At 26.9% G+C, this 27,810-nt stretch overlaps 3 protein-coding genes across 6 annotated transcripts in view; 1 reads left to right on the top strand and 2 right to left on the bottom strand.

Annotated features, from left to right (window-relative positions):
* The window catches only part of LOC127287013 (uncharacterized), a 216,237-nt gene that overhangs the window by 146,891 nt on the left and 41,536 nt on the right, over window positions 1-27,810 (top strand). For all 3 annotated transcript variants that reach the window (XM_051313708.1, XM_051313706.1, XM_051313707.1), the window contains 2 exons: window positions 21,332-21,377; window positions 22,834-23,001. In XM_051313708.1, coding sequence (XP_051169665.1) covers window positions 21,348-21,377; window positions 22,834-23,001 — 198 coding nt within the window. In that variant the 5' untranslated portion in view covers window positions 21,332-21,347. The remainder of the gene's footprint in view (window positions 1-21,331; window positions 21,378-22,833; window positions 23,002-27,810) is intronic.
* The window catches only part of LOC127287022 (uncharacterized), a 442,987-nt gene that overhangs the window by 101,581 nt on the left and 313,596 nt on the right, over window positions 1-27,810 (bottom strand). For both annotated transcript variants that reach the window (XM_051313719.1, XM_051313718.1), the window contains one exon: window positions 16,437-16,498. The gene's annotated coding sequence lies outside the window, so the exon portion shown is untranslated. The remainder of the gene's footprint in view (window positions 1-16,436; window positions 16,499-27,810) is intronic.
* Window positions 11,016-12,273, bottom strand: LOC127287023 (uncharacterized). Its single transcript, XM_051313723.1, has 2 exons — window positions 12,158-12,273; window positions 11,016-11,522 (listed from the first exon to the last, which is right to left on the bottom strand). Exons 1-2 carry the CDS (start codon window positions 12,215-12,217, stop codon window positions 11,139-11,141), a joined length of 444 nt encoding a protein of 147 aa, XP_051169680.1. The 5' UTR covers window positions 12,218-12,273; the 3' UTR covers window positions 11,016-11,138.

Genomic DNA, 27,810 nt, shown 5'->3' on the forward strand with positions numbered 1-27,810 from the left:
TCGACATAATTACGTGGTTATTGTATAATGATCATACCAGAATTACGCGGCAAATTCTATATTAGTTAAATACACTTTTCATCTATCAAATAACATTACAGAGAAAAATTTGATATAACAGTATTTATTTTTAATTTTCTTTTTTTTTATTTTGATATACTTTTTTTATATCCTTTCTTTTTTTTGATTAAAATTGTATCTTTATATATAGAAACTGTTTTCAACGTAGAGTTTAAAGTAGTAGTTGGACGAATGAACCGAAATAAATTCGCGTCTGCGCAGAACACACGAAGAATGTCCAATCATCAATCGCATTTTTGACTATTCTGCGCAGAGGCGAATTTAACCTACAATTTTATCCAGTTTAATTTATCCATTCCGATGAAAACAGGCTCATATTAAAAAGAATTCTTTAATTTAACAAAACGATTCGTCTTTTTTATTTATTTCAATAAGAAAATATTGATCAATTTAAAGAGGTTATTTTAAATTATAAGTAAGGTTAATTTAAATAAGATAGGTATAAGATTTGAGGTTAGGTTAGGTTTAATGTTAGTTTAGGTATGTATAAAGTTAGATTGGACATAAATATATGTTATACAAATCGTCTCTAGGCTCTTTGGTTGGTATATTATAATAAAAAAATGTTGAAGAGGGTAATAAATTAAAAGCTCCCGCGCAAAAGAGAGAAAAGATTTTCTGTGTAATTGGAGTCACTGGCATCGATTATATGTACTGTATAAAATCAGTGCTTCTTGGCTTCCTCATCGTCTTTGCCACTATGACCCAGTCGGCGGAGCAATAACGCTCCAAGCAAAATGCTCCTCGATCACACAAGTGTTCGCTTCTCGCATAAGGAATCACGATCTTATGTCCGTTTCGTGATTATGATCGCTCGTGCGTATGAACCATGCATATATGAGAGGGAGGCGTGCAAAAATCCCCACGGGGTACATAATCCGCTTGAATAATCGTTTATTTTTGATTCGAGACATTAATTAGAGCTTATAACGTGACCCAATTTCGTTAAAATTTACATTTAATTAGTATTCAAATTTTACAAATGACGAGAATGTATAACTATAATATTTCAATACAGAGAAAATATATAGTTGGTCAATGTTCTTTTAATTTTAAATTATTATTAAACTTTTTTTTACTTTATTTAATGAGAAATTAATTTTCTATTAGGGAATATTAAATAATAAGAAAAAAGAAATATTGTCTTAAAATCAGAAAAGATTTTCAGAACCAAATAAAGATATTCTAAAGTGGAAAAAGATATTTTAAAATAATATAAAACAGTTTAAAACCAAAGAACTTTTGTATAATAGAAGATGATCTACAGCCAATAAAGATGGTTACAGAACCTGATTGCTAATTAAAACAATTTTTTTTAAATAATTTATACATAAAATTTTGTTTAATGGAATGTAATTATTTTTATTTATTTTTTTTTTATATTGTTTTCCATCAAAATTGAACAATATTATGAAATATCGAGGAAATTCTCACAGTCAATCATCATCTCTCTTGAGCTGCGAGCAATATTCCGCGCGCAGTGAAGTTTAATCGTCGGTCCTTAACGATGTCGAACCATGAAGTTTATGCGAGTAACCGAGTAAGCCAACAATTACTATAGTGACTTATGACTGCTTCCCTCATATTATTCGTCCCAAGTGAGAGATTTACCGGAAAAAAATACATTTTGCCAATGATAGATAACGGAAAACTTGATAAGCTGATGATTCAAGGCAGCTCACTGACTATAAAATTAAAAAAAAAAAAAAAAAAGTAACAAAAGAAAACAAGAAGACTGACACAACAAAAGGTTTTTCTTGCTTCACTGAATTTCCGATTGTAATATCCCATACATGCAATGTGTGATTTCAATAATAGATTGAGCGAAAATTTATTCTTCTCAAAATAAAAAAGGAAATGAATGTAATTTCAATTTAAAAATCAATAATTAAAACAACTAGGTAAACAATTAACTATTATAATAAAATAAATAAAAATTAATTTAAAAAAACAATACTCATATCTCTAGTAATATAAAATTCTTAAAATATTAATTTCAACAAATTCATTATTAATTATTAGATTCACTATATATTAGATTTCAAAATTACAAAACGAAAAAATGTGATTTATGTTTACACTCTTATGATTTAATACATTATGATATATTTATGTAATTTATTGCTTTATAATTATATATTTTATTAATTATTATTATATACAATAATTACGTAATTTTATTAGCATATATTGATACAATTTATTAACCGAGTGTTATCAATTTATTAACATGTGTATATAAAAAAAAAAATTCACGCCATATATTTAAAGATTTTGAATTATATACATTTTAATGATAATTAAATTTATAATTTTCAACATTATTTAGCGCAAGGGAAAAAATGAAAATCTTATTTATAGTTTCAATTAAATAAGGTAATATTGAAAATAATTAGTTCTTGGTTAATATGAAAATAATTATACAAAGATGCTACATTACACCAATATATATATGTGACGCGACGCAAAGAAAGGTACCTAAGAAGGCAAAAATCGATTTTCGGATTATGATTGTTTTCGATAAACTAAAGATTGCTTTTCAATTATCTGAAGTCAAAATTAATTTTTATCTAATACTTTTCTTGTAATAACGATTTAAAGATGAACAATTCGTGCTAAGAGTTGATTCTCTTTTTCCTCACGCACACATATCTACGCTCCCCTCTCACTGTAACCATGCGCCACTTGAAGTTCGGGTCGGTATTCGTGATTTAGAGAGAGATGCGCTGACTACACCGTTCTCTCTCACTACGAAAGCACGTGAACGAGGTGCATCTCTCTTTACTTGCCGAAGACGGCCGAATACACAGACGCTAACTCGAATTAGTAGTGGGAAACGAGAGAGAGTAAGAGATATCGGAAATTCTGCGCCGCGTTCTAGCTTGTTCTTTTCCCTCTCCTGTAAAATTGCCGTTTGGCTTCTTAGGTACCTTTCTTCGCGTCGCGTCACATATATATATATATATATATATATTTTAATAAACAGGATATAAGTGTTGATGAGAATCACATGTAAGATCATATTAATGTTGGAGTAGGTGCAAGATGAAACCGATTAAATCTAATTAAGTTTCCGTCTTTTGATGAGTTGACCGAAGGGTATTCCGCGTGTTTATGTTATACATTAAATATTATAAGGAACTGGATTTTAAATTATAGCAAATAAATCATTATTAATAACACGCGATCGATCGTCGATAATATCGTATATATGTATACCATGGAAATTTACGTTTCATTTCTTTTCAATTCACTCAACGGTACAACTTCATTCCTTTCGGTTGTTGTTAAATTCATGAGACTGAGAATTGTGTCGTACTGTAAAATATGCTAAAGCTTGTATAACAATAGAGTGAATTTTACAAATCAAATGGATAACAGTATTTCACTTTAATAGTGTTGGTAACTTTCGCTTTTTTTGCCAATAAGCTGCAGCTTCTTTAATTCTAAAATATCTTCTTTGATTTTAGAATATCATGTTTAGTTTTAATATATCTTTTTCTAAAAATTGACTTGTTTGGTTATAGGATATATCCTTCCTTTGGATTCAAATATAGTTTTCTTTTGTTTAAAATATATTCTTTGATTTTAAGATTTTAAAATATCTTCTTTAGTTCTACTATATGTTTTATGATTGTAAAGTATTCTCTTTTGGTTTTAGAATTTTCTTTTGTTTTAGGATACATTTTTTGGTTTTTAAATATCACCTTTTGTATTTGAAATATTTTTTTTTTATATTATAAGACATTTTCATTGCTATGGAAACGGTTGTTACGAGTGTACGATGGACAGACGGACAGACGCCAAAGCGAAATTACAAGGCTTTCGGGACCGAGCCACGAAACCAAAAAAAAAAATCGATAATAGATAGATAGATAATAAATAAGATAAAATTCACGATTCTAAATAGTTTCCTTTAGTTCCAAGAAATATTATAATTCTAAAAAGGTTTAATCTTGAATTTGAAAAAACTAATTTGTTTCTAAGAAATGTCATTTAATTAAAAAAAAATAAATAAATAGAAATTGTAACATAATAAGTACGAAACAAGCAATATTTAAAGCAAAACATAATAGAAAAAAAAATATAATGAAATCCAAACTGAAATTATAAAAGTCATTGAACCAGAAAAGAAGAAACTGAAGAAAAATAACTTTCTCAAGGTTATACTTTGCTGAAAGTCATGGATTACGTAAAATAATAATAAAATACGGTATTAAGTAATTGCAGTTGCCGTACGATAACTTGAAGCAATTAAGTGATTAGTCAGAAGTCAAGTGAAATTAAAGAACACAGAGATTGCTGCAGGACCTTGAAGAGAAATTGTTCAGGTCATTAATCACTTTCTTTAATGCAACTTTGCTATGTCTTTTCTCCGCCTTGTTCATCAAGTTCAATTCTTTCTTTAATTTCAATTCGAAAGTTTGCGATATACAGTTATAAATACATAACACAAGTTTCAATTTTTCACCGTTTTTCTAATTTCTCATTTCTTTTTTTCTTTCTCCCATTCTTTTTAAATCCTAATTCGCATGAAAGCTGTCATTTTTCAGTTTTGCGAGTTAATAGTGGTCTAAAGTCATTATAAAAGCTGGGAAGGCTCCATGATCCCTTGTCTTCCAATGTTACCAAGGTTAATTTGAGTTTAATTTCTACTTCCTTCAAAACCGCAGTGCTTCAATTTTCTCGTCTTGCTATATACTCGCGAGTTTATATATATATATATATATATATATATACATAAGAACTTGAATTGCATTCTTCAAAGCCTGAAATTATTCCGGGACTGGACTCACTGTTTTTCTACGTAAATATTATATTTTATACAAATTAATTTTAATTTCACTAGTAAATTTTTCCGCGAATCGATAATAAAACTTTTCATATTTTGTTTTCAAAATTTTCATGTTAGGTATTAAAAATTATTAATGAAAATAAAATTTATGTAATTTAATTAACTTTCAAAATGATGAAACTCAATAAATAAGAAAATATTGAATTTTTATTATTTTGTTGATCGGATTGACTTGAATCTGGTTACTCGGGGGTTTGCGGGGTCGCTGATTATGAATTCAATATTAGTTTTTCAAAATTCAAAATGTTGGATCCTTATAAAAAAGGAAGAAAATTATTTTTAATAAAGTTATTTTAAGTTAAATATGAACATTTTAGTAACAAAACAATTTTGGGATGGTTTTCTACTCCAGGGGGACGAGTACATAACTTTTTCCGGACCCCACATTCCAAACCTCAAATTCTGGATTCGTAATCAGCGACCCCGAAAACCACCGAGTAACGAGTTTTAAACGAATCCGATCAATTTTTTTGTAAAGTCGTCCGCCATTTTGAATTTTCAAAGACGGATTTTAGATTCATGATCAGCGATCCCAAAAACCTTTAAGGTTACAGTGATCCGTAAACTTTGTTAAATAGAAAAATATATGACTAAAAGGGTTTAATTAACATTTAAAAAAAAAATTTTTTATATTATTTTTTATTTATGAAATAAAAGGCGAAAAGAAAAAGATTTAAAAATCCATATGAAAGAGTGATAAAATGAAAATTAGATGCGAAGAAAAAGGTGAACATAAGGTGATGCGACCTACGTTACCTGTAACTTGTATTTTGAATAAGTTTTTATCAGAAGGGGGATGAGGTGGGCAAAAATAAAGATGAACGATGCACGAATATGTATAGTGTAAAAACGTTTCGGGAAATAAAACTAAAGGAGACGATGGCGATTGTCGATATCGTGACCGAAAGTTCGCGGGTCAAGAGATACGTACACCAATGTCTTTCGGGGGGCGAGATACTATCATGGGATTTAAAATTTATGCAAATTCCAAGAGCTTGCAGGTCAAAGTCGTGGCGTTAGTATATGTATCTTATACTACACTGAAAGAAATTTTTCATGATTACTGACATAATTCTGGCTTAACACAATCGTATTGTATATAGCTTGTTTTTTTTTTTATTTTACTGCCATATCACTATTTTACCCACAGTAATATTGATGAAGTATTTGATTTTTTTTTTAAACTAAATTTCAATTATAATATAACTCATGAGTTTTTATATTTTAATATTTGTACTAATAATTTTTAGTCATTTTTTATTAAAATTTTAGTAAAAAAATATTACTAAATTAAATAGTAATATTTTACTTAAAAAAATTAGTAAACGAATTCTGATTAATTAAAATTTAGAGAGTACTCGATTATGTATGTGATATTAAAAAATTAAAAAGTTTTGAAACTCAAAATATAAAATTCAAATATAGAATTAAATAATTTTGAAAATGAAACTAAAATTTGTATATACGTGTATAAAGTATTTTACGAACCGTTTCTTTGATTCTTAAACAGCGTTTTGCACTGAACCTTTCGTAACGGTATCAGATTCGACGTATCGCATTAATGTTTCGTATAAGCTTCGAAAAGAGATATGATCACACAAAATGTCCGATTATTACTCGACTGTATAAACAACCTCAAGGCTTTGGAATTACTTCCGATAACGAAATTCTCTTATATACTACTATTACTACTACTACCACTTTATTGTTTTCAACTCTTTCTCTTATACAAAACAACTTTGTTCGATACAAAATATTTAGAAAAAAAATGTTTGCCTTATTATTACATGAAAATATTATCTTGTAATTTGAATTCATAAAGAAAAAAATTTTGTTTTCATTTATTCTCTTTTTCTTTTCTTTTCTTTTAATATTATAAAATTAGAAATTTTATTCCATGTGGAAAATTTAATGATTTTAATAATAATTTACATTACAGTTATATTCTAGCACATGTTAGCAACCTGGTTTACTTCAATTTTACTTTACATCTATGTAAAGTGCATATATATATATGTTTTATAATTTAAAGATCAGCTCGGAGCAATTTTCGCATTTTATAATTTGTCCGAAAGCATTATTAGAATTTATCGCACTGCTTTTATATATACAATATATCATAATAGAAAGCGCTTCATCAATTTTGTGTTTTATATTTCTTAGACTTGATAAATTGTTTTTATCAGAATAATATTTATAATTATATTTAAAAAAAAATAAAACTTTTAGAAATTATTCTAGAATCGCCAAGGGAGATATTTTAAAGCTAAAGAAGATATATTTTTAAATTAAATCCTTTTTGGTTTATAAATTTGTTTAAATTACATTTGCAATGAAAAATAATCAAAAATATTAAAATTAATTTGTTAAAATTTACATTGAACAGAATTTCATTCTAGATATAATAAAATTTTATCAAATAAAAATTCTAATAAATTAATTTTAAACTAGCTTATATATTTATATGCGTCTCAATATTTTGTTTAACAATATGTTGGAGGAACAATTTGAAACTTAATTTTTTTTTTATACCTATATCATTTTCATCTTATTTTATTGTGAAACTAATGAAATTTTTCTATACACTGAGAAAAATATGCTATTGAATTAACAGCATTTCTGCCAAAGGTATAAAAATTATTGATCCAAAAGCATATGCTATAAAATTTGTAAAATATTTTATAGATTCTATAGCATATGCTTTTGAATTAATAATTTTTATACCTTTGGCAGAAATGCTATTGATTCAATAGCATATTTTTCTCAGTGTATACGAAACTTGTTGGATCTAATAAAAAAAAACTAAAATATATTTTGTTTATATAATATTTATAAATGAGATTTACATTTCTGATAACTGAATTATGTAAATGAGATGGAAGGAACCTAAGAGGGTAAAATATCATGAAATTTTGTTTTTCGTTATATATATGGAAATGATTTGCTCGTAACATGATCATTCTGCAGCAAATTTCATTCGCACTATTTGCGCAATGATTGGCATGAATCTAATTAAAGTGCACGCGGAAAGAGACACGTGAGAGTTTATAATCTCGAATGTGAACTCTCCTAATGCAAACAAAATTAGATGCCTCTCTGATGCAATTGAAGAGAAGTGCGAGAGCGGACCGTGGATAACAGTCTCATTCAAATCACGTGTACGTACAGTAGCTGTATTTCGATTATATTCAATCCGTATGTATATATATATATATATTGATGCCAATTATATTGTATATCAAAGCAACGTTTTGAAACCGAAACGAATTATTAAAACCCTTTGGCATGAATAGAAAAAAAAGGATAGAAAAAGAATTTTTAAATTATAGTAATCACGTTAGCACGCGAAGTATATACAGAAGCATAAACACTCCGTGTGTTGAGTTGATTACTGATGATGAATAATCAACAATTACATATATGTCCAACGGCAAGAAATATATAAATTCATAGTGAGATTTTATTTCCGAGTCAGGTTTTCCAATGTCTTTTTAACGTACATATGAATCATGCGTGAAATTGTTAGTTACCTTATTCCTTCAATTATGCAAATTCTAATCATTTGTAAAATGCAACAGTTGTGGGGCGAAATATGTATAATTTCTGTCATTTCAAACACATAATGAATCTATAATCTTCGATTTGAAAAATTATTATAGTTATACAGACCTATGGAGAATAATATATATATATATATATATATTTCTTTAAAATTTAATCGTTAGCAATTTGTGTCTTTCATTTCTATTCTTCTTTTTTTTTCGTTTTCTTTATTTGAATATAATATATTATATTGTCCTTTGTTTATTACAATTATTATTTTGCTTGCTATTTGATTATATATTTTTCTATTTATTATTTTATTTAATAATCATCATTATAATCATATATAATAAAAGAACATACCACTTAATTAGAAATAATTCAAAACATTTGAAAACAGTAACTTTATAATTTTATTGTAAGTTGAATCTAAATTCTCTAATAAATCTTTCTTTATTTATATAAAATATTTTAGCAAATTTTTAATTTTAGTTATTTTCATATTTTTATTATTTCATCTGTCATTAAATTATATAGGTATTATTTTATTTCATTAAAATGAAATATCGTTAAATGAAAATTAAAACACATTAAATTATTGTGAAACTCATAGAAATTAGGTTTTTTTTTGTTTTCTTTTGTAAATAAATAAAATCAAAGAAATGTCGGAAATAGCCCGAGAGAGAAGTTTGGTGTTCATTAGAGAAAAATTAAATTCTCGTATATATGCAAAATTTATTCTAACTGTTATGCAATAATTATCATCGTAAATGTTTTATAGCGTGCTTCATTTTGTTTATATATTACATTTTTCAGTCGGAAATCAACTTAGATTGCATTTTAACTGAATAAAAGTAGAAAAAATGTTTTCCATTTGAATAAATATAAATTATTATATTTATAATAATAAATATTTGTTTTTTACTTGTAAAAAAAAAAAATTTTTTTCATGCACAAATTGTAAATACGATTTAAGAAAAAAAATGAATACACAACAGAATCAATGTTTAAGTAGTAAAACTATGAATTTGGTCAGACATATAAGTGTACAAAACGGCAATTTTCGTTGTATGTAGTTTCGCGGTTAATTAAATGAGGCTCTAAATAAATTAACGTACAAGTTAAACACGAATTCCAGATATCTCGAGAGTTTTACAATTTATACTCAGTGCTGATACATTTTTTTTTCTCCATCTTATTACATACACGGGAAAATACCGTTTACCCTTCTCGGAAACTCTGTTTCTTGTAGGCGACTATAGAACAGTTGTTGTAGTGTAAAAATAAAGTAAAAAAAAGGAAAAAGATAAGAATATGTAGGTTCTTACTATTGTCAAACAGTGGTTCGAATTTCCGCTTTTCAATAGAGATACATTTTTTGGTTGTTGTTGAATTTTTCTCCCCCCCCCCCCCGAAAAAAATTTACACAAATATAAAGTGACATGTTTTACGTAAATAAACAATTGTAACAGGTTTAAAAATCAAATTTTCTTTCAAATTAATATTTCTCATTGTCATAAATTACAGTGAAAAAAATTTATTTGATTCAAATAATCTATCACTACTTATCAAATAAATATTTACTTGAACCAAATAATTTTTATTTATGAATTAAATGACTCAATTAAATAAATATTTATTTTATAATAATCAAGTAACCAATTATTTAAATGAAATAAATTTTTTCCCCAGTGTTAATTCTTTGATTGTGCGGTAATAGAATAAAATTCTATATATTTCTATTGTTTGTCAATTATCGTTTTAAATTACAGTCAATTGCCAAAACAGTAAATTTGGTGTGCTCGTGCATTAATTTTGTTAAACTGAATAATGTATTTATTTTGAAAGTGTTTCATAATTTGTAATGTTTGGTTGAATTATCTTCTTCAGTTTTGTTTTGTGCATAAACGTAAAACAAGTTTAAATATATTATGTGCATTGGGGATCGTATATGGTGACCGCTTCACGAAAATAAACGCCACACTATGAAACCTTCGTGTTTTGCTTTTCATATTCGAATGACAACATTAGCCAGTGAATTTAAGGTAACACAGAAAATTAAAAGGCATTAAAATAAGCTGCAACGCTCATTATTTTAATCCATTTTGGTATTAGAATAAGCAAAATTGGATTAAAATAATAAGCGTTGCAGCTTATTTTAATACCTTATAATTTTCTGTGAATACACGCGAGCGGAGAATACTCAAATTATTCTTATGCAAATAAAAATCCCCCTTTGTTCTAACTATAAACCTTCGCCTTAGATTAACTTCTTATTCAAAAACTGAAAAAAAAAAAATTTTTAAACTTAAGGTTCCATTTTGTAAGAAATTGCTTTTATAACAATTTATATTCTATAATTTTATAAATGTTATAATACAATAATATATTTGTTTTCTTTATTCATAACTATATTATTTCTTGTTTTTTTTAATTCATTTAATCAGACATTCAAAATTAAAATACACTTTGAGGAGAACTTTACATTAAATATTTTGAATAAATATAACAATATTGGCAATTATTATTGCCATTATTTTAAATTTATTATTTCATATATACATAAAATAAATATAAATTAAAAAAATATAATATATTATTAAAAAATTATAAATAACAATTGTTTCTAATCAAACATTAATGATGTTATTAGATAATGTTATCTAAACAAACTGATTGGTACACTGTGTCCCATTCCAGGCACTGATATCTTTTGTCCCATCACTAATCCTACTACCGCCGATAGTTTTTCGTAGAGAGAGACTGGTCTTTCTTCTTTTGTTGTTATTGGTGTTACTAATTGTTTTATTGGAAATTGTGATACAGCGTTCTTACGAGGTGTTGAGGTTGTTGTTGTAGTTTTATTAATTTTTGTTTTAGCAATGTCAGTGTCAATTTCGATATCGATAGCAGGTGTTACTGCACCTGTTTCATTAGAAGTTGTAACGTCAATAATTTGAATAGAATCGTTAATTAAGGCATTAACTGGAGATATAGTAGTTTCATCATATGCTGGATTATCTTTCTTTAGTACATCCGTAATCTAAACACATTGTATTTAAATTATTATAATTTTATATTGCTCATTTTGATGTGAAACAAAAATGAACCTGGTTAGTGGCGCCACTGTCTATGTCGTTTAGCATTGGCTCATTTTGAATTGCAACAAAAATGAGACTATAGGTTTTTTCTGTGTTTTTTTTTTTAAATTAAGTTTCAAAAAACCTTAGAAGCAAAGTTGATAATGTAAAAATTTTCCCTTACAATAAAAAATAATTACATCCTTATGAAAAAGCAAGTTAGAATACACTGAGAAAATTAAAGATTTTATTCTTCTAGAGAAATCATATTCTTAAATAAGAAAGAATTCTTAAATTACACTTCAAAAATAAGTATCTCATATTAAAATTTTTTGGTAGCGTTTTTAAGACTTTAAGATGTCTTGAAAGCGCTATCAAAACATCATAAAATAAGATATTTGTTTTTGCAGTGTAAAAGTTATTCTTCTTTTGAGAATATTATTCATATTGTTTTATTATTTATTATTAATTAGTTTGTTGCAAATGATAAAATTAATAAATTGAAAAATATTTACTCCAAAAATAATACATAATTATAGTTGAACACAAAAAAGGTTTTTTTTTAAATATATATTTTTTAAAAAAATGTTATAATTACCTTAAAAGTTTGAGCGAAGGATATAATGCTCGTGAAAAATAAAAAATATACGTAAATCATAGTTGCGAATTAAATAATTTTATTTAACTTTTATAATTAAACCACTCAAAGTTAAAAATTTGACTCTTAACTACTGGTGTAATTTTAATATATATATATAGTTCTTCCTCCAACTTTAAATCTCAGCTGTATAAACATATGTTTTTAAATCTGCCCTACAATGGGAAAACACACGTAAGCGACACGTTGTATTTACATGTTGCTTACGTGTGTTTAATAAGATTACAAGAATTATTGTAGAAATAATAAATAATCGTATGAAGGTCAAATTGAATTCAAAATTTTAATATTTCACTCAAATTTTCTACGCACAGAAAATTAAAAGGCATTAAAATAAGCTGCAACGCTTATTATTTTAATCTAATTTTGCTTATTTTAATCCATTTTGGTATTAAAATAAGCAAAATGGATTAAAATAAGGAGCGTTGCAGCTTATTTTAATGCCTTTTAATTTTCTGTGCGTCTTTGGCTTAAAAAATCAATAAAAAATTGTCCACGTGGTATTTGTACATATTAATTTTGACGTCAAATTAAAATTTACTTTTTTATTTGAATTTGACGTCAAAATCGAATCAAAAAAAAAATTTAATTTGACGTCAAAATTAAATGAACAAATGAATGTCTCGAATTAAAATTGACTTTGACGTGAGAATCAAATCAAATTACATAATCGACACCTAGATAAAGATTTTTTTCCATGTATTATTAAAAAAATTTTAGTTTTTCAAATACAGATAATATTAAAAGAAAAATTTTTTTTCAAATTTTTTTCTAAACAAATGTCTATATTTGTAAAAAAGTAATTTTTTTAAATACCAGAGAGAAATTTTCTTAAAAAAAAAACATTTATTAACCTTTATGGGACTGAGGAAATAAACACCTTCTGTGGGCGGACGAGGTACCCGGGTACCTATATTTAATTTATTGAAGGTTTTGTATTAAAATAATATTTATTTTATTTATTTATTTTATTTATTTATTTATTTCGATAGAAAGTAAAAATTAAAAATTTTACATGACTTTAAAAAAAAATTTTTAATTTTTGTCAAAAAAAACTCACTTTTTTTTAAACCAAAATGTTAAATTCGACTTTTAAAAAACAATTTTTATTCATACAGAATCCTGTATGATATCCTTTGGATATCCCATGGATATCTGAGGACATCCCATGGATATCTGAGGATATCCACAGAATATCTTCTGGATATCTCTATAGACTTTCATAAATGTCCTCCAGATATCCCACAGATATCATCAGGATATCCCATAGATATCGTCAGCATATTCCACAGATATTTTCAGGATATTCTCAGTATATCTTCTGGATGTCAAGAAGATATTCTCAGGATACTGTTTTTAAAGTCATTATGAGACTACGAGTGAGAATATTCTGTGAATTAAATTTTATATAAATAAAATAAAATGCAACTTGTTTTTCGAGAAAGTTGTTTAATTTGAAAAATTATCAACTAATTTTTTTCTCATTCGTGATTCATTCCTTTATTCATATGCTTAATATTGTCAGAAAATAAATTGGCTTTAAACAATATAAATTCTTCCCCGCAAATAACGAATAACTATTAATATTAATTATGCATTAAGTGCATGAGTTTATTTAAAAACTTTGAAAAATGCGTTTCAAATCTTCATTTAAAATAAATTAGAAGCTCATAAGATTTTTCTTTTTATTATATTATTATTCATTATATTAGCTTAACAATTTTAACCTTTAAAAATATATGTTGAGATATTAAATATCCCGTGAATATCCTAAGAATATCCCACGGATATCCTAAGAATATCCCACGGACATCTTGAGGATATCCCATGGATATCCTGCGATATAATATCCAATAGATATTTTGTGGATGTCTTAGGGATATCCTATGGATGTCCTGTTGATGTCCCACAGACCGGCGATTTGGATATCCTAAGGATATCCTGGGGACCATTCTAGGATATCGACCATTGATATAGATATCCTATGGATATCCTAGGGATATCATTTTGTTATGAGAGATATATTAGAAAATCAGCTTTATCACAGTTCAGTTAAATAGAAATTCTATAAAATCAGAATTTTGTTAAATAGTAATTTTTCGACATTAAAATTTGGCTCATTATAAAATCTCTTTTTTTAAAATTCTACTAAATGTAAATTTAATCATTTTTAATTTGACACTACAAAAATTCCGTCAAGTCTAATGAAGGGAATATTCATGCGTCCTATAATAATTGTGGAAAAAAACATCCAAAAATTAATTTAATCAGTTGCAATTCGTGCATTAATCTGTTCAGATGTGAGTGTAAATTTTGTAATTTTAAAATTAAAATTTATAGTGTGTTCCTTGCTTTAGTCAATTTAATGTTTTTTTTTGTCACGCGGGAGTGTTCGAAATTCTTAAAATAATAGAATGTAATCGTAATTAGATCATTTTCCTTTCTTCCTTTATTCGTGCGATCGATGAAATATTTTATTTTTGTTTATAAATAAATCTCTAATTGAAATTAGGATCTTATTCTTTAATTTTGTTTTTCTCAAGAATGATGAAATACTCTATTTTTGTTAATATACATATATAGATCTTATATAATAAGATTATTTTGTATTCATAATATAATTAAAATGTATTTGCCTTCTAATGGTCTTTTGATTGTGGGCTCGATATTTTGTTACAAATGAAAAAAAAAGACATCGTAATTATTATTATTACTGAAATAATTATTTTATTTATAATTATTAAATTTGTTCGTAAACTTAAAAAAAATTGGATTATATTTATAATCCGATTTAGATTTATGTTGCATATTCCGCGTTAGTGCTATATGAATTTTTAAATGATTATGAAAATAATCGTTATATATTATAAATCAATTTGGGAAATTTAAATCACTTAATACTATAAGACACTTCTAGTTCATCGATGTCTTGTCGGCATATATAGTGGAATTATACATGCGTATATAAGAAGCCATTACATATATATATATATATATATATATATATATATATATATATATATATACGCACACACGTCCAAAGGCAGGTGGTGAAAATAATAATTGAACAGCACATTAAGTGAATGCTGACTCGACAATGGGTCGTTACAAACGGCATAAATGGATTGAAAAATAAGACAAAGTAATAAAATGAGAGAGAAAGAATGAGAGTATTAATAATGCTCACACTTAATTATTAGTTTCTTGTTTCTCTTTAATTCCCAATGACTAGAAGCATATATACTCTTTGCGCGTATATATATATATATATATATATATATATATATATATATATATATATATTTAGATACGCGCATAATTTGCTGGAATATCTACATACCAATGTTTTATGAGATGGTATGTAACAAAGCCGAAGTAAATACTGTCGAGAGTTGTTATGTCTACCTATAAGGTGGGCAGTAAAAGATGCATCGTCTTTTCTTGCACTTTAACGGTTGCATGCAACCAGCGACAAGGACGAGAGCGAGGTCGGTTGCTGGCCCAGAAGTGGGAGGCTATGAGGCCCCTCAAAGAGTGGGAGACGGAAGTACCTCTAGGAAAGAGGAGGGGGGAGGTGCTTCACGGGAAATAGGGAGAAGAGCGCCCGTGGGGAAAGGAAAATATAATATTATGTATGGGGGAATGAGAACGAGAGCTTCAATGACAGAGGACAATAGCGATAGAAAAATGTGGTCAAAAAACAATTTTTCTCAACTAAACAAAATATATAATAACACAGAAAAAAAAACTGAACTCATTTTTCCTACATCTCATTATGAGATCTGCATCAAAAATAAGTTAACAGATAACTTCACGTTACTCAAAATAAACCTGTATAGAAAAAAAATTCGTTGAATGTGATTAGTGCGTCATATTGGATTTAATGGCTAAAAGCAAGTGTTTCATACTAGATAATGAATAATTGGGGAAAATATATATATAAATATATATATATATATATATATATATATATATATATATATATATATATATATATAAGGAAACAGGGAAACATTTCAAAGTGATTGTATTTATAAATTATTTTTAATTAATCTCGAATTTTTAATGGGGGCGTCATATCGGTCACGTCAACAAGATTCTTATCCTAAAAATTCTATTATTTAATTTCGTTAATTTGTGTAAATCAACTTTGAGAATTAAAGTTTATGTATATACGTTTGTTTATTAAAAACAATTATTTTATTTCTATTGCACTCACTCTTATGTGTTGCCATGGTAACCTGCAGACAGCCAAAAAGATTTGAGTGCGCCTTCATATATCTGAAATGAATTTAAAATTCAGAGTTAAATTTGAACCAATTGAGTGGATTGTTAATATTTAAATAGAAATATAGAACAACAAGATGAATTCAGGAATATACAATAGATAATTAAATAATAAAAAAAAAGAATTGTATAAAACAATAAAATTGTAGTAAAAGATAACACATAAATAAAATGATTAATGAAAATTCGAAAAAGATATAGAAGGATAAAAACTATAACTATATTACTAGAAGAAAAATAATGACGCAGAATAGTAAAAAAGACTTTCAGAATGATACATAAACAGCGAAGAAAAAAAAAGTCTATAACATATGAAACAAATAAACAATATAATAACAAATATAAAATATATAAAAGACTTATGAGAAAACAAAAATAAAAAGTGAAAAACTGACAGCAAAAAGAAAAAAATAAATAAAAAAAATGGAAAATACGTGCAGTATATGCAAAGACAGAAACAAAATGAAGATGGAGAAATATAGAGGGAGGAAGATCCTGAAGAAGATAATCACACTTGGCGAACTGACATAGATCGCAATTTTGCAGTGTACGTCCTTATATTCGCACGAAGGCTCTCGGTGCGCAATAAAAGCTCATTAAAAAGTTTTATGTATATATAGGTAGGTCTTGTGATTTCATATCGTTTCTTCAAACCTTCACGTAGTCGATAAGTTTCTTATTCAATTCGCCCTCTCGTGGTTATATCGGCTTTTTCATGTCTGTAATCCCCCCCGATCACGCAGGGTCTGCAAATTGTCTCGATGACACATCAGGATCAAGCGCATAAGCGCGCACTTGCTCCATTCGATTTCCTTCCCCTTACGAGAAATCTCTCAAGGCCGTTCTTTCAAAACCGGTCACGTCCACCTTTACTTGTCTCTCTCTCGTCTTTCTCGACTCGGATGTACCTTCCTTTTCAATGCAAACGAGTCTATTGAAGTTATCGTTATGGGTCCTCATTTTGCATTCACAATTCTAATAATCCTGTTTCTTTATCTCTAATTTTATTATTATTATTATTGATTTTTTTTTTCTTTAAATATCATTTGATTAATTAGTCGAAAATGTTTTTACTAATTCAGATTTAGAGAGTAATTATTATAATATACTTTAGAAATTTTTTAGAACCAAACCAAATGATCGTTTATTGTCATAACCAAAATTTAATTACGACAACCAAATAATTTAATTCGCTCTCAGCTCGTACCATAAGAGAACAATTAGTTTAAATCTCTCACGAAGATGGGTAGTTCAGTTGTCAGAGCTCCCGACTCGCAGTTTAAAAACAGAGGTTCGATCCCAGGCGGAGATAAAAATTTTCAAAGTCCACAAATATTTCAATTGGATAAATATAAATTAAACTTTAAATTGATAATAAATAAATAATAAAAAAAATAATAAAATGAAAAGAAATAAGGTAGAATAAAATTTTTAATTTTACAAAAAAAAAAATTGGTTTGATCAACCAAACACTTTTGTTATGCCAACAAAATACACTCTACCAAATTTTTTTGTTGACTCATACAAATAGTTTGGTTGTTTAAATACTAACAAAAATTTATTTTTTGCCCAACTAAATTTTTGTTGCTCTGACTAATTATTTTTCTCAGCGTTATATATATATATATATATATATATATATATATATATATATATATAATTCCTTGGTAGTTAAAATCAAAGTCCCTTTTCTACAGTGTGTGATGTAAAATATAAGTCATTAGGCCAAAAATCAAAGAAAATATTAATTAATATAATTTACAATAGATAATGATCATTCGGAGTTTAAAATAAAAAAGATTCAAATCGTTATCTTCACATCTTATTATATAAAAAACGAACACGTGATAAACCAAACATTTTTATTTATTAATATAGTTTATATATTTTATTACTCGATTCTGGTATTATTTTCAACAGTACAATACTGTCGTTTTAGAAACTTGATCAGTATATGTATATATATATATATATATAAAATAAAGGAAATAATAAATAAAATAACAGGAGTGTAATAACAATAACTGCAATTGAAATATAAAATTGATGCTTGAAAGTTATATCACCTCGCACATATATATGTATGTATAGGTATAATAGAACATCGTATATATGCAACATAGTTTTCTATATAAAAGTTCCATTTCCTGCACGTGACTATGCACGCGGTTATCTTCTGTTATTACCTTCTTCTTCTTCAAGAGCCATACACACATATGTGTGTGACTGTGACTTGAATGGTGAATATAAGAGGAGGATTCCATTGGTGCGAAAATTAGCCAATATCATATTTCCTTTTTATATATCAAATATACACGCGATATACAAAAGTAACGTTATACATATTATCATTTATAACTTGACATCAATAATATACAAAGTCAATTTTTATTATCACTCTGGATATCAGAAATTAATATAATAAACGATTTCTAAGACACATTTATAAGTAGACATTTATTTTTGATTGTTTTCTTTTAAGAGATTGGCGTAAACGACCATTCAAACGAAATTACAGTGGTGGACTCTGTAATTTGCGTTCCGTTAGAGACATACTTTAGAAAGTTGCACTTTTCTTACTTTGTATTTTATGCTTTGGTCAACGTAATTGAATGCTTTTAGATGCAAAGATTATATCACTTCCAAATTGATGGAAATAATGGTATATAACACATACATATATATCAAGCATGTCTTGATTTTTGAATGGGTTTTTATTTTTTTTTTTTTTCTCGAAAAAAAAGAAGATCAAATTTCGATTGTGAAACGTGAGACAAGGGGAATTTATCTCCTACGCATATGTCAATTTATCATATATAGATGGTACAGATATAATCACTTATGTTGATTCAATTATTCTTGATTTATTGATCACTAGTACATGACTTATAGCCCTAACGATACAGAAATTACTGCCCACTGTTTTCACGCGAAAAAAACAAAAGAAAAAAAAATTCAATATAGCTTCAATAATACGTGACTGACGACTGTTAACATAGTTGTGAAAATAAATTACAATCCTCTGCGCTCCATGTATTTTATTTTCTCACTTTGTCCGAACGTAAATGGCGCAATAATTTATTACTATATATATATACAGTAAAATGTCGAATAATTACAAACGGAAAATTGAAATAAACGTGCTTTATTTTTCATGAAGAATATTTTAATAGGTGCATTTGCAGAAACTAAAACCGTTAACGGATTTGATAGCTTCAATTTAAAGTGTATGTATAAAACATCCGTGTTTCTATTTTTCAATAATGGGTTGTTTTCTTTTTTTCCGTTTAAATTTATTTTCATATTTTTGTTATTATTTAATGAGATGAGTAATATTTATTATCGTAAAACTAGTTAATTAAATTATATTAATTCTTTCGGAGGTTGGTGACCGTAACATAACCTCAAATTAGAAATTAATTTTTAACTAGATATTTTTAACGCTAAAAACCAAAATATAATGAAAATTAATTGCAGATAATTTTTGAAGATCTAGTATAAAATTTTCGGAAAAAATGATAATAGAATTAAATTTTTGGTCAAATAATTATTTCTTTTTTAATATTTTGACTCTTATCTTTCAGCTCAAAAAAAAAAAATTGCAATTTTTATTTATATTTTCATAAACAATAGTTTTTTTTCTCATTTTAATTATTTAACTAATAAAAAATTCTTTATCTTCATTTTCTTTACTCCAAAAGACAAAAAATAGATTTTGGCAGAAATTTTGTTACTTAATTTTTTTCTTGGATTAAAATCGTTAAGTAATATTCTTTAAATAAAAGAAAATGAAGAAAAATAAATATTTTTAAATATTTCTGTATAATTTTGATCATGGTTTTTTCTCTCTCTTTTTTTTTGACCTAATATACACTTTAGCGAAATGATTTTATATACTTAATAAAGCAGATATGAAGCACGGGAGTTGATTAAGTTTTATACCGAAAGTCTTTTACATCGTGATTGCAGTTGATTACATATGTCTTACTCTCGAAGAGTTTAACAGGTCAATGCGATGATCGTTTGTAATTAGTGACTGCTAATAAATGGATAATATCGTACGGCACGAGCAAACTTAAGAATTTATCGCTATTTTCGATCCGTGTTGTGATATAGAGTTGATAATGAAGACAACAAACAGCAAGAACAACAAAAAACAAAGAGGGAAAATGGGGATGGTTTGGGTTGAATATTATACTTAAGAAATTATCCATTTTCTTTCGCGTGCACTTCCATCTTACGCCATATATTTGATGTTTATCGTTATGGCGCGAGCATTATCTTCAATTCAATCGATGGGGAAAAAAAAAGAAATTTGTTGTTTTGCAAATTCGTTTCGGCTTTAGGTTTTCTAACCATTATGTCTCATAATTTTCAAATTTTTTTTTCTGAAATAAGAAAACAAACAAATTTTGTCATTTCCTTAACGTCAAAATGAAAAAATTTTTTTTTCTTACAAATTGTTGTCGTGACCGATTTCCAAATTTTACGTTTCTTCATATTTAATCGTCTTTTCTTTCCTAATTTTTATTTTTCGTTTCTCTTATTTTTATTGTTATTTCTTTTGTATTTATTATGATTTTTATTATTAATTGATATATAGTTTTATATTTTTTAATATTGAAAATATTTTTTCTGTTTTTTCACATGTTTGCATTGACGTTCTTTGTTTATTTTTGCAATTATTATAGTACTATTTTTTCTTCTCTTGTTTTATTTATTTTTTTCTTAATTTATATATTCTATTTTGTTGATTTTGCGATTAATATATCTTTTGTATTTAAAATGTAATTATTTTTAAACATGGTCTTCTTTTTATTGTTACAGATATTTTATCGTGTGGATGTTAGCCGTAGTGATTGCGAGGTGCAGGGTAAGTATTTCTCAATAATAATAATAATAATAATAATAATAATAATAATAATAATAATTAATAATAAATTATTATTATCATTCAATTTAATAATATGTAATTTTTATTATTGAATTTCAATACAAATTTTTTATTTTCCCAAAAATTAATTTTCAATTTAACTAGGGAAAAAAGTATATTTGTCTCAGAGAAAAATAAATCATTTTTTTTTTGTTTCAAAACAATTTTATTTCAATTTCAATTTCAATTTCATTTATTAACGGGACATGCCCTTTCGTACAAAAGTACTCCTAAATTCTAATAGTTACGTAAGTAACAATACAAAATATAAAATATTAACTAAATCTAGGTAGGCGCTATAATGGTTAAAGTTCAGTATAAGTTTATACAGTAAAGAATAACATAAATTAAATTACATTATTATTAAAGGAGAAGGTTAATTTTTGATAAATTGAATCTGCTTTACCATTATATCAATTAATTTCAAAAATAATTGTTATTGTTCAATAATACTGATTTTCTCTAAATCACAATGTGTACATTTAGTTCTGTATGTATTTCCTTAAATCACTTTCATAGATAGAAATAAAATAAGTTTCTCAAGGAACGGACACAACCTTGGGCACCAAGTGGGGAAATATTTGGTTTAAATAGAAATTTTATTTGTGTTAAATTGATTTTTTTAAATTTCAAACAAATAATGAAGTTTGTCACAAAAATTTTATTTTGTTTATCCTCTGATTTCCAGTCAGAATTTAAATTTTTTTCCTAACCCTATAAGTGAAAATATTTCAATAGGTTTTTAATTATAAAAAATTCAATAATTTTTTGAAGCAAAAGTTTAAATTGAAAATTTCAATAATTATAATTTTAGTAACATTTTTAGAAATTTGATATTTTTCCAGTATTTTTGATAAATTTCCACCGACTTTCCCTAAGCCATGGCAATCCTGCGTCATAAAAAAAGTTATTAAAGTCTCTGAGACGAATGTATTTTTATTTGATGCAAATAAATTTTATTTATCTCTAATAAATGGAAATAAAAAATTTCTCTGGTTGTATAATTCAAATTTTATTAGACGATGATGAAGTTCACAATATACAATTTTTAAAGAAATATTTTTTTTGAATGAAAAATTCTATTAATTTTCACCTGAAAAATATTTCTTCCAATGTTTATTAATCAATAATTTATAAAAACAAAAGATTGTTTTAGATAAAAAATTTTTATAATTTTCCGTTTTTAAAGGTTTTAAACAAATTTATTTTTTGATCGTTTATCATAACCATTATGGATTTCAGTATCGTGACAAATTTACATTTTAATGATATAGAAAACAATGTGGATTACATTAGTTTTTAAATAGGTATATACTTTTTTTATTAAAAAAAAAAGAAATTCTTTTTATAAATAATTAATATTATTAGAAAATATTTTAATTGAAATATTTAATAGGCGGTAGGTCACGATAATTCGGAACTCGAGGCAGCTGGAGACGAAGCAGCAGTGGATGATGCGACAGAAGATTATTGGGCCGGAAGTGGAGCAGGTCCAGAAGAAGAAGAAACACATCGAAATGAATCTAGGGAAGCGTTAACACACGAGGCGAGCGATCACGATGCTGTAAGTAGCAACTATTTTGATTTAAAAAATAATAATAATAATAATGTAACTTTTTGTAAGCGAGCGAAATATTTGAAATATTTAAATTAAATTCAAAAGGGGATACAAGTATTATAGAATACAATAAAAGTATGGCTAATAAAAAAGCAATTAGGCCTTTCTCGAAATGCAAGGTGAAAAAAATTGATAAATATTCCCTCGTTTAAGTCAGTGAGTTATAATTTATATGCAAAAGGGCTGAAGATTTTTCTCGTGTAAAAGCTATGGAGAAACTAGGCGTGAGAAGTAAGAATGTTGTTTGATGCTACGTAACTTTAAAAGGCGAAGGGTTTCGTAGGCTGTTAAGTTGCGTAAGTGCGTATCGTTTCTACGGAAAGAATATATATATATATATAAAGCCCTAGCGAATAGTTTTAGCCAAAGCGTTTTACTTGACTTCCTCAAGAAATGCTGTGAGAGATTCATCTTGTCGACGCTGTTACACGAGAATTCGAATAAAACAACAAACGAGATCGATGCGGGTATATTATAAAAGAAGAAAGTGAGAACGAATGAAGAAGAAAAAATAAGAAAAAAGGGGAAGAATTGCACGTGCAAGGAATACAACTTGTATAATACTTATATCCTGTTATATACTTACGACATTAATGGGTGAACGGTTCCCTCGAAACCAGATTTGAAACGATCAAACAGGAAGAAGTCTTCGCATACGCCTTGAGGCATTTCAAAGCCAGGAAGATCAGAAAGAAATTCAACGAGAGCACCAATAAGAGAATAAAAAGAAAATGAAACAAAAGAGAAAAGTATATCAAGTTAAAGTTGTATACTATATATATATCAGAAATAGTACAAGAAGGGGGGATAGAAAAAAAAAAAACTAAAATCCTTCATCCGCTTTCGTTCGAGCAAAAAAAAAAAAAGAAAAATAAATAAAAGAGAATTGAAGACCTTGCACTTTGCCAATCATAGTATTTGTTTCTCATGACTTACTACTGGGTTGGAGGGTTAATTATCAATGAGGCATCCGCGAGGAGATAGCACTTACTCTTGCGCGACGTTTATTATTTTATATATCTAGAGTTTGCATTATAACTATATCCTTACTATACTTGGAAAGTCACAAGCTCTGTACAAAATTATCCCAACTATTATTTCTGTTATTACAAAAGCAAAACTCGCGGACAGACGAGATTTTTCGTAAAAACTAAAAAAGAAAATATAAAATCATGGAGAAAAAATCCGGGAAATGAGTGTATAGCATATATCCTGTGAATTATATATAATTCAAACTTTTACATATATCAATTTTTCCATTTTTTATTTAACTTTCTGCTAATTTTAATTTCTTTAATTGAACTAATTTTTTGGTTAACATGAATATATACACTGTTCTCGAATTTGGACCTTAAAAAAAAACTAGCCACTTATCAGACGTTTTTCAAAGTTAGCAGAACAAATTTTTAAAATATTTCAAAAAAATCTAATGAATTTAAAATAATTCCTCTTTGTTGGATCCGAAATTTTGCATTTTTAAAACCTGATGCTAAATTCGTAATCAGTAATTCCGAAAATCCCTGGTAGTGAATTTTAATCAAATCAGATTAATTTTTATAAATTCTTCGCCATATTGAATCCACCATTTTGAATTCTGAGAAACTTACGTTAAATTTGTAATCAACGTTTTTATTCGGTAAAAACACTGTAAAAACTGGCCGTCTAAGACACCAAATGTGGGTAAGAATTCCTGAAGTGGCCCCCAAATATTTTTTGTGTAATAGAAAAAAGTGATACTCATATATTTTAGTAGTCCATGATGTCACTAAAAAACCCCTGAAACGATTTTTCAAAATTCGAATTTTTTCATAAGTTATAAACAATTAAACTTTTTTGCAACGTTTTGGAAAAAATTCTGTATCTTGAAATTGGCCGAACCGATTTTAATAAAAATTGGTTTGGAGAAAGATTAAGATACGTACTTTTGATAAATAAATAAATTATGAATAAAAAGTATAATTTGTTTAAACAAATTATATTGTTAATTTTTAACTTTATAAATTAACAATGTTCTCAGTCGATTTTTCCAATTTTTTTTATAGCATCATAAAAAGGGGCTTTTCACGATTCCATGACAAAAATAAAAAAGTGGGATTCTCAAAAACTTTAGAAGATACAGAATTTTTAGTCTTAACGCGCGCGAGTTTTCTGAGCAGCTTACGCATACGGCACGGCATCTCCCGCGCGCTCCGCGCCAACCAAGACTCCATATAAGAGTTCCCGATTATAATATTTTATTAACTCAATTAAACTAAACAGTTGTTTATATGTATTTTATTATTCATATCATTTTTGTTTATATTTAATAATTTTTATTATTTATAAAATTTCTGTTTATAATAAGTTTCTGATTATTTAATTTTAATGATAAATTTTCAACGATTTTTAATTGCTTTGTTTATGTATCAATGAATAATAAAATATATTATTGCGAATCCGTGTTTTATTTTTCTAGACCGCATTGTTTAACGTTTGCTGTCAAAATTTTAACAAATTTCACGTTTATGCGCACTGAATGAAAATTTGCGCGTTTTCACGTGAAAACAAAAGAATCGCGACAATCGTCTGGTCATTCACCTAACATGATAATTTCGTTTTTAGATCATAGTATTTTCTTTACGTATACATAAATGTAAGTCCGTGTTTGTTGTTTCGAATAGTATTTTTCACGTTGTATATTAAAAATTTTACTTTTTCGCGTATGTGCTATAAAAACAAATCTTAAAATATGCCAAAAGCAAATACTTGCTGCAACCCGTTGAAAAAAACGAACATAAAGCAGTTTATAAAAATCTTGTGAAAGTGCCTAATTCGTGGAATTATAGATTTAAAAATTTAATAGGACAGTTCATTTGTTTTTCGTGCAAAGCAGCCATCAACAAATTAAAGAAAACGAAAACGTTTTATAAGCCAAAAATTATTAATTATTAAAAAAATGATATGCATAATAAAATACATATAAACAACTGTTCAGTTTAATTGAGTTAATAAAATATTATAATCGGGAACTCTTATATGGAGTCTTGGTTGGCGCGGAGCGCGCGGGAGATGCCGTGCCGTATGCGTGAGCTACTCAGAAAACTCGCGCGCGTTAAGACTAAAAATTCTGTATCTTCTAAAGTTTTTGAGAATCCCACTTTTTTATTTTTGTCATGGAATCGTGAAAAGCCCCTTTTTATGATTCTATAAAAAAAATTGGAAAAATCGACTGAGAACATTGTTAATTTATAAAGTTAAAAATTAACAATATAATTTGTTTAAACAAATTATACTTTTTATTCATAATTTATTTATTTATCAAAAGTACGTATCTTAATCTTTCTCCAAACCAATTTTTATTAAAATCGGTTCGGCCAATTTCAAGATACAGAATTTTTTCCAAAACGTTGCAAAAAAGTTTAATTGTTTATAACTTATGAAAAAATTCGAATTTTGAAAAATCGTTTCAGGGGTTTTTTAGTGACATCATGGACTACTAAAATATATGAGTATCACTTTTTTCTATTACACAAAAAATATTAGGGGGCCACTTCAGGAATTCTTACCCATGTGTCTTAAAACAAGACGTTTTTTGCACTTTTAAGACGGCTAGTTTTTGCAGTGAAAGTGGATAGAGTTTTTCGAAAGATTGATTCTTTTTAATTGTCACTACATACACAAATATTTACACGGACAGAAAAAGTTTACTTTGGCAGCAAACTATTTGCTGTCACATCAGATTCCGTTAGCTAATATAGAGACAGCGAACAAATTACAAACAAATTAAGACTTATATTGTTTATTGCAGCAAAATTTTTCGCTATCATAACAAAAAATTGAGCTGTGGCGAGGGGGAATTTACTCAGGTAGTAAAGTGTACACTTTTCCTGTAATACTTGTGTAATATCGTGTAATACCGTGTAATAATGCGTTATTACGGTACTGTAATAACGCAAAAAAGTCTGTAATATCTCTGTAATAATGTGTAATACTCTGTAATAACGTGTAATACTTAGTAATAAGGGTAATATGAGGTGTATTACTGGTAGTCAAGTGTACACGTTTTTAACTAGTAAATTCCCCCTCGAGCTGTGGTTACTAATTTTTGATAGATCCAATAGCAAACATCAGTAAGCATCTGTAAGCAATTCGTTTTTCCTTGTATTTAAAGATTGCGATTTCATACTGCCTATTTTCCTAAATTGAATCAATGAAAAAATTACTAATTTTAAGTAAATAATTTCTTATGAAAACTTTCACTGCTACAAATCTATATATGTGACGCTCCACGAGAAAAGGGACCTTATGTCAAAGAAATTTTAGGTTATGTTTAGTGCTGGTTTTACCTTTATAAAAAGTTACTAATTAATTATAATTAATTATAATTATAATTATAATCTACCTATATCAAAAATAATTTTCAGTAAATTTTTCGAATGTAATGCAGACTAAAACATAAATGTTTTGTACTAAGTGTTGATTCTTTTTTGTGTATTTTCACTTAAAAAATCACAAACATAAGTTAAAATTTTTTACCACACAGAAGAAAAGGAAATGCTTACAGAAGCTACTTGATGTTTTCTATCGGATCTATCAAAATTAGTAACCACAGCTAAATTTTTTGTTATGACAGCGAAAAATTTTGCTGTAATAAACAATATCAGTCTTAATTTTTAAAAATTTTCTGTCACAGTAAACTTTTTTGACCCCACAGCAAATTTGTTCGCTGTCCCTATATTAGCTAACGGAATTTGATTTTTTTATAGTTGAACTTAA

Source organism: Leptopilina boulardi, unplaced genomic scaffold (genome assembly GCF_019393585.1).
Source record: "Leptopilina boulardi isolate dan_hultmark-lab unplaced genomic scaffold, ZJU_Lbou_2.1 LbouV2_367, whole genome shotgun sequence".
NCBI lineage: Eukaryota > Metazoa > Arthropoda > Insecta > Hymenoptera > Figitidae > Leptopilina > Leptopilina boulardi.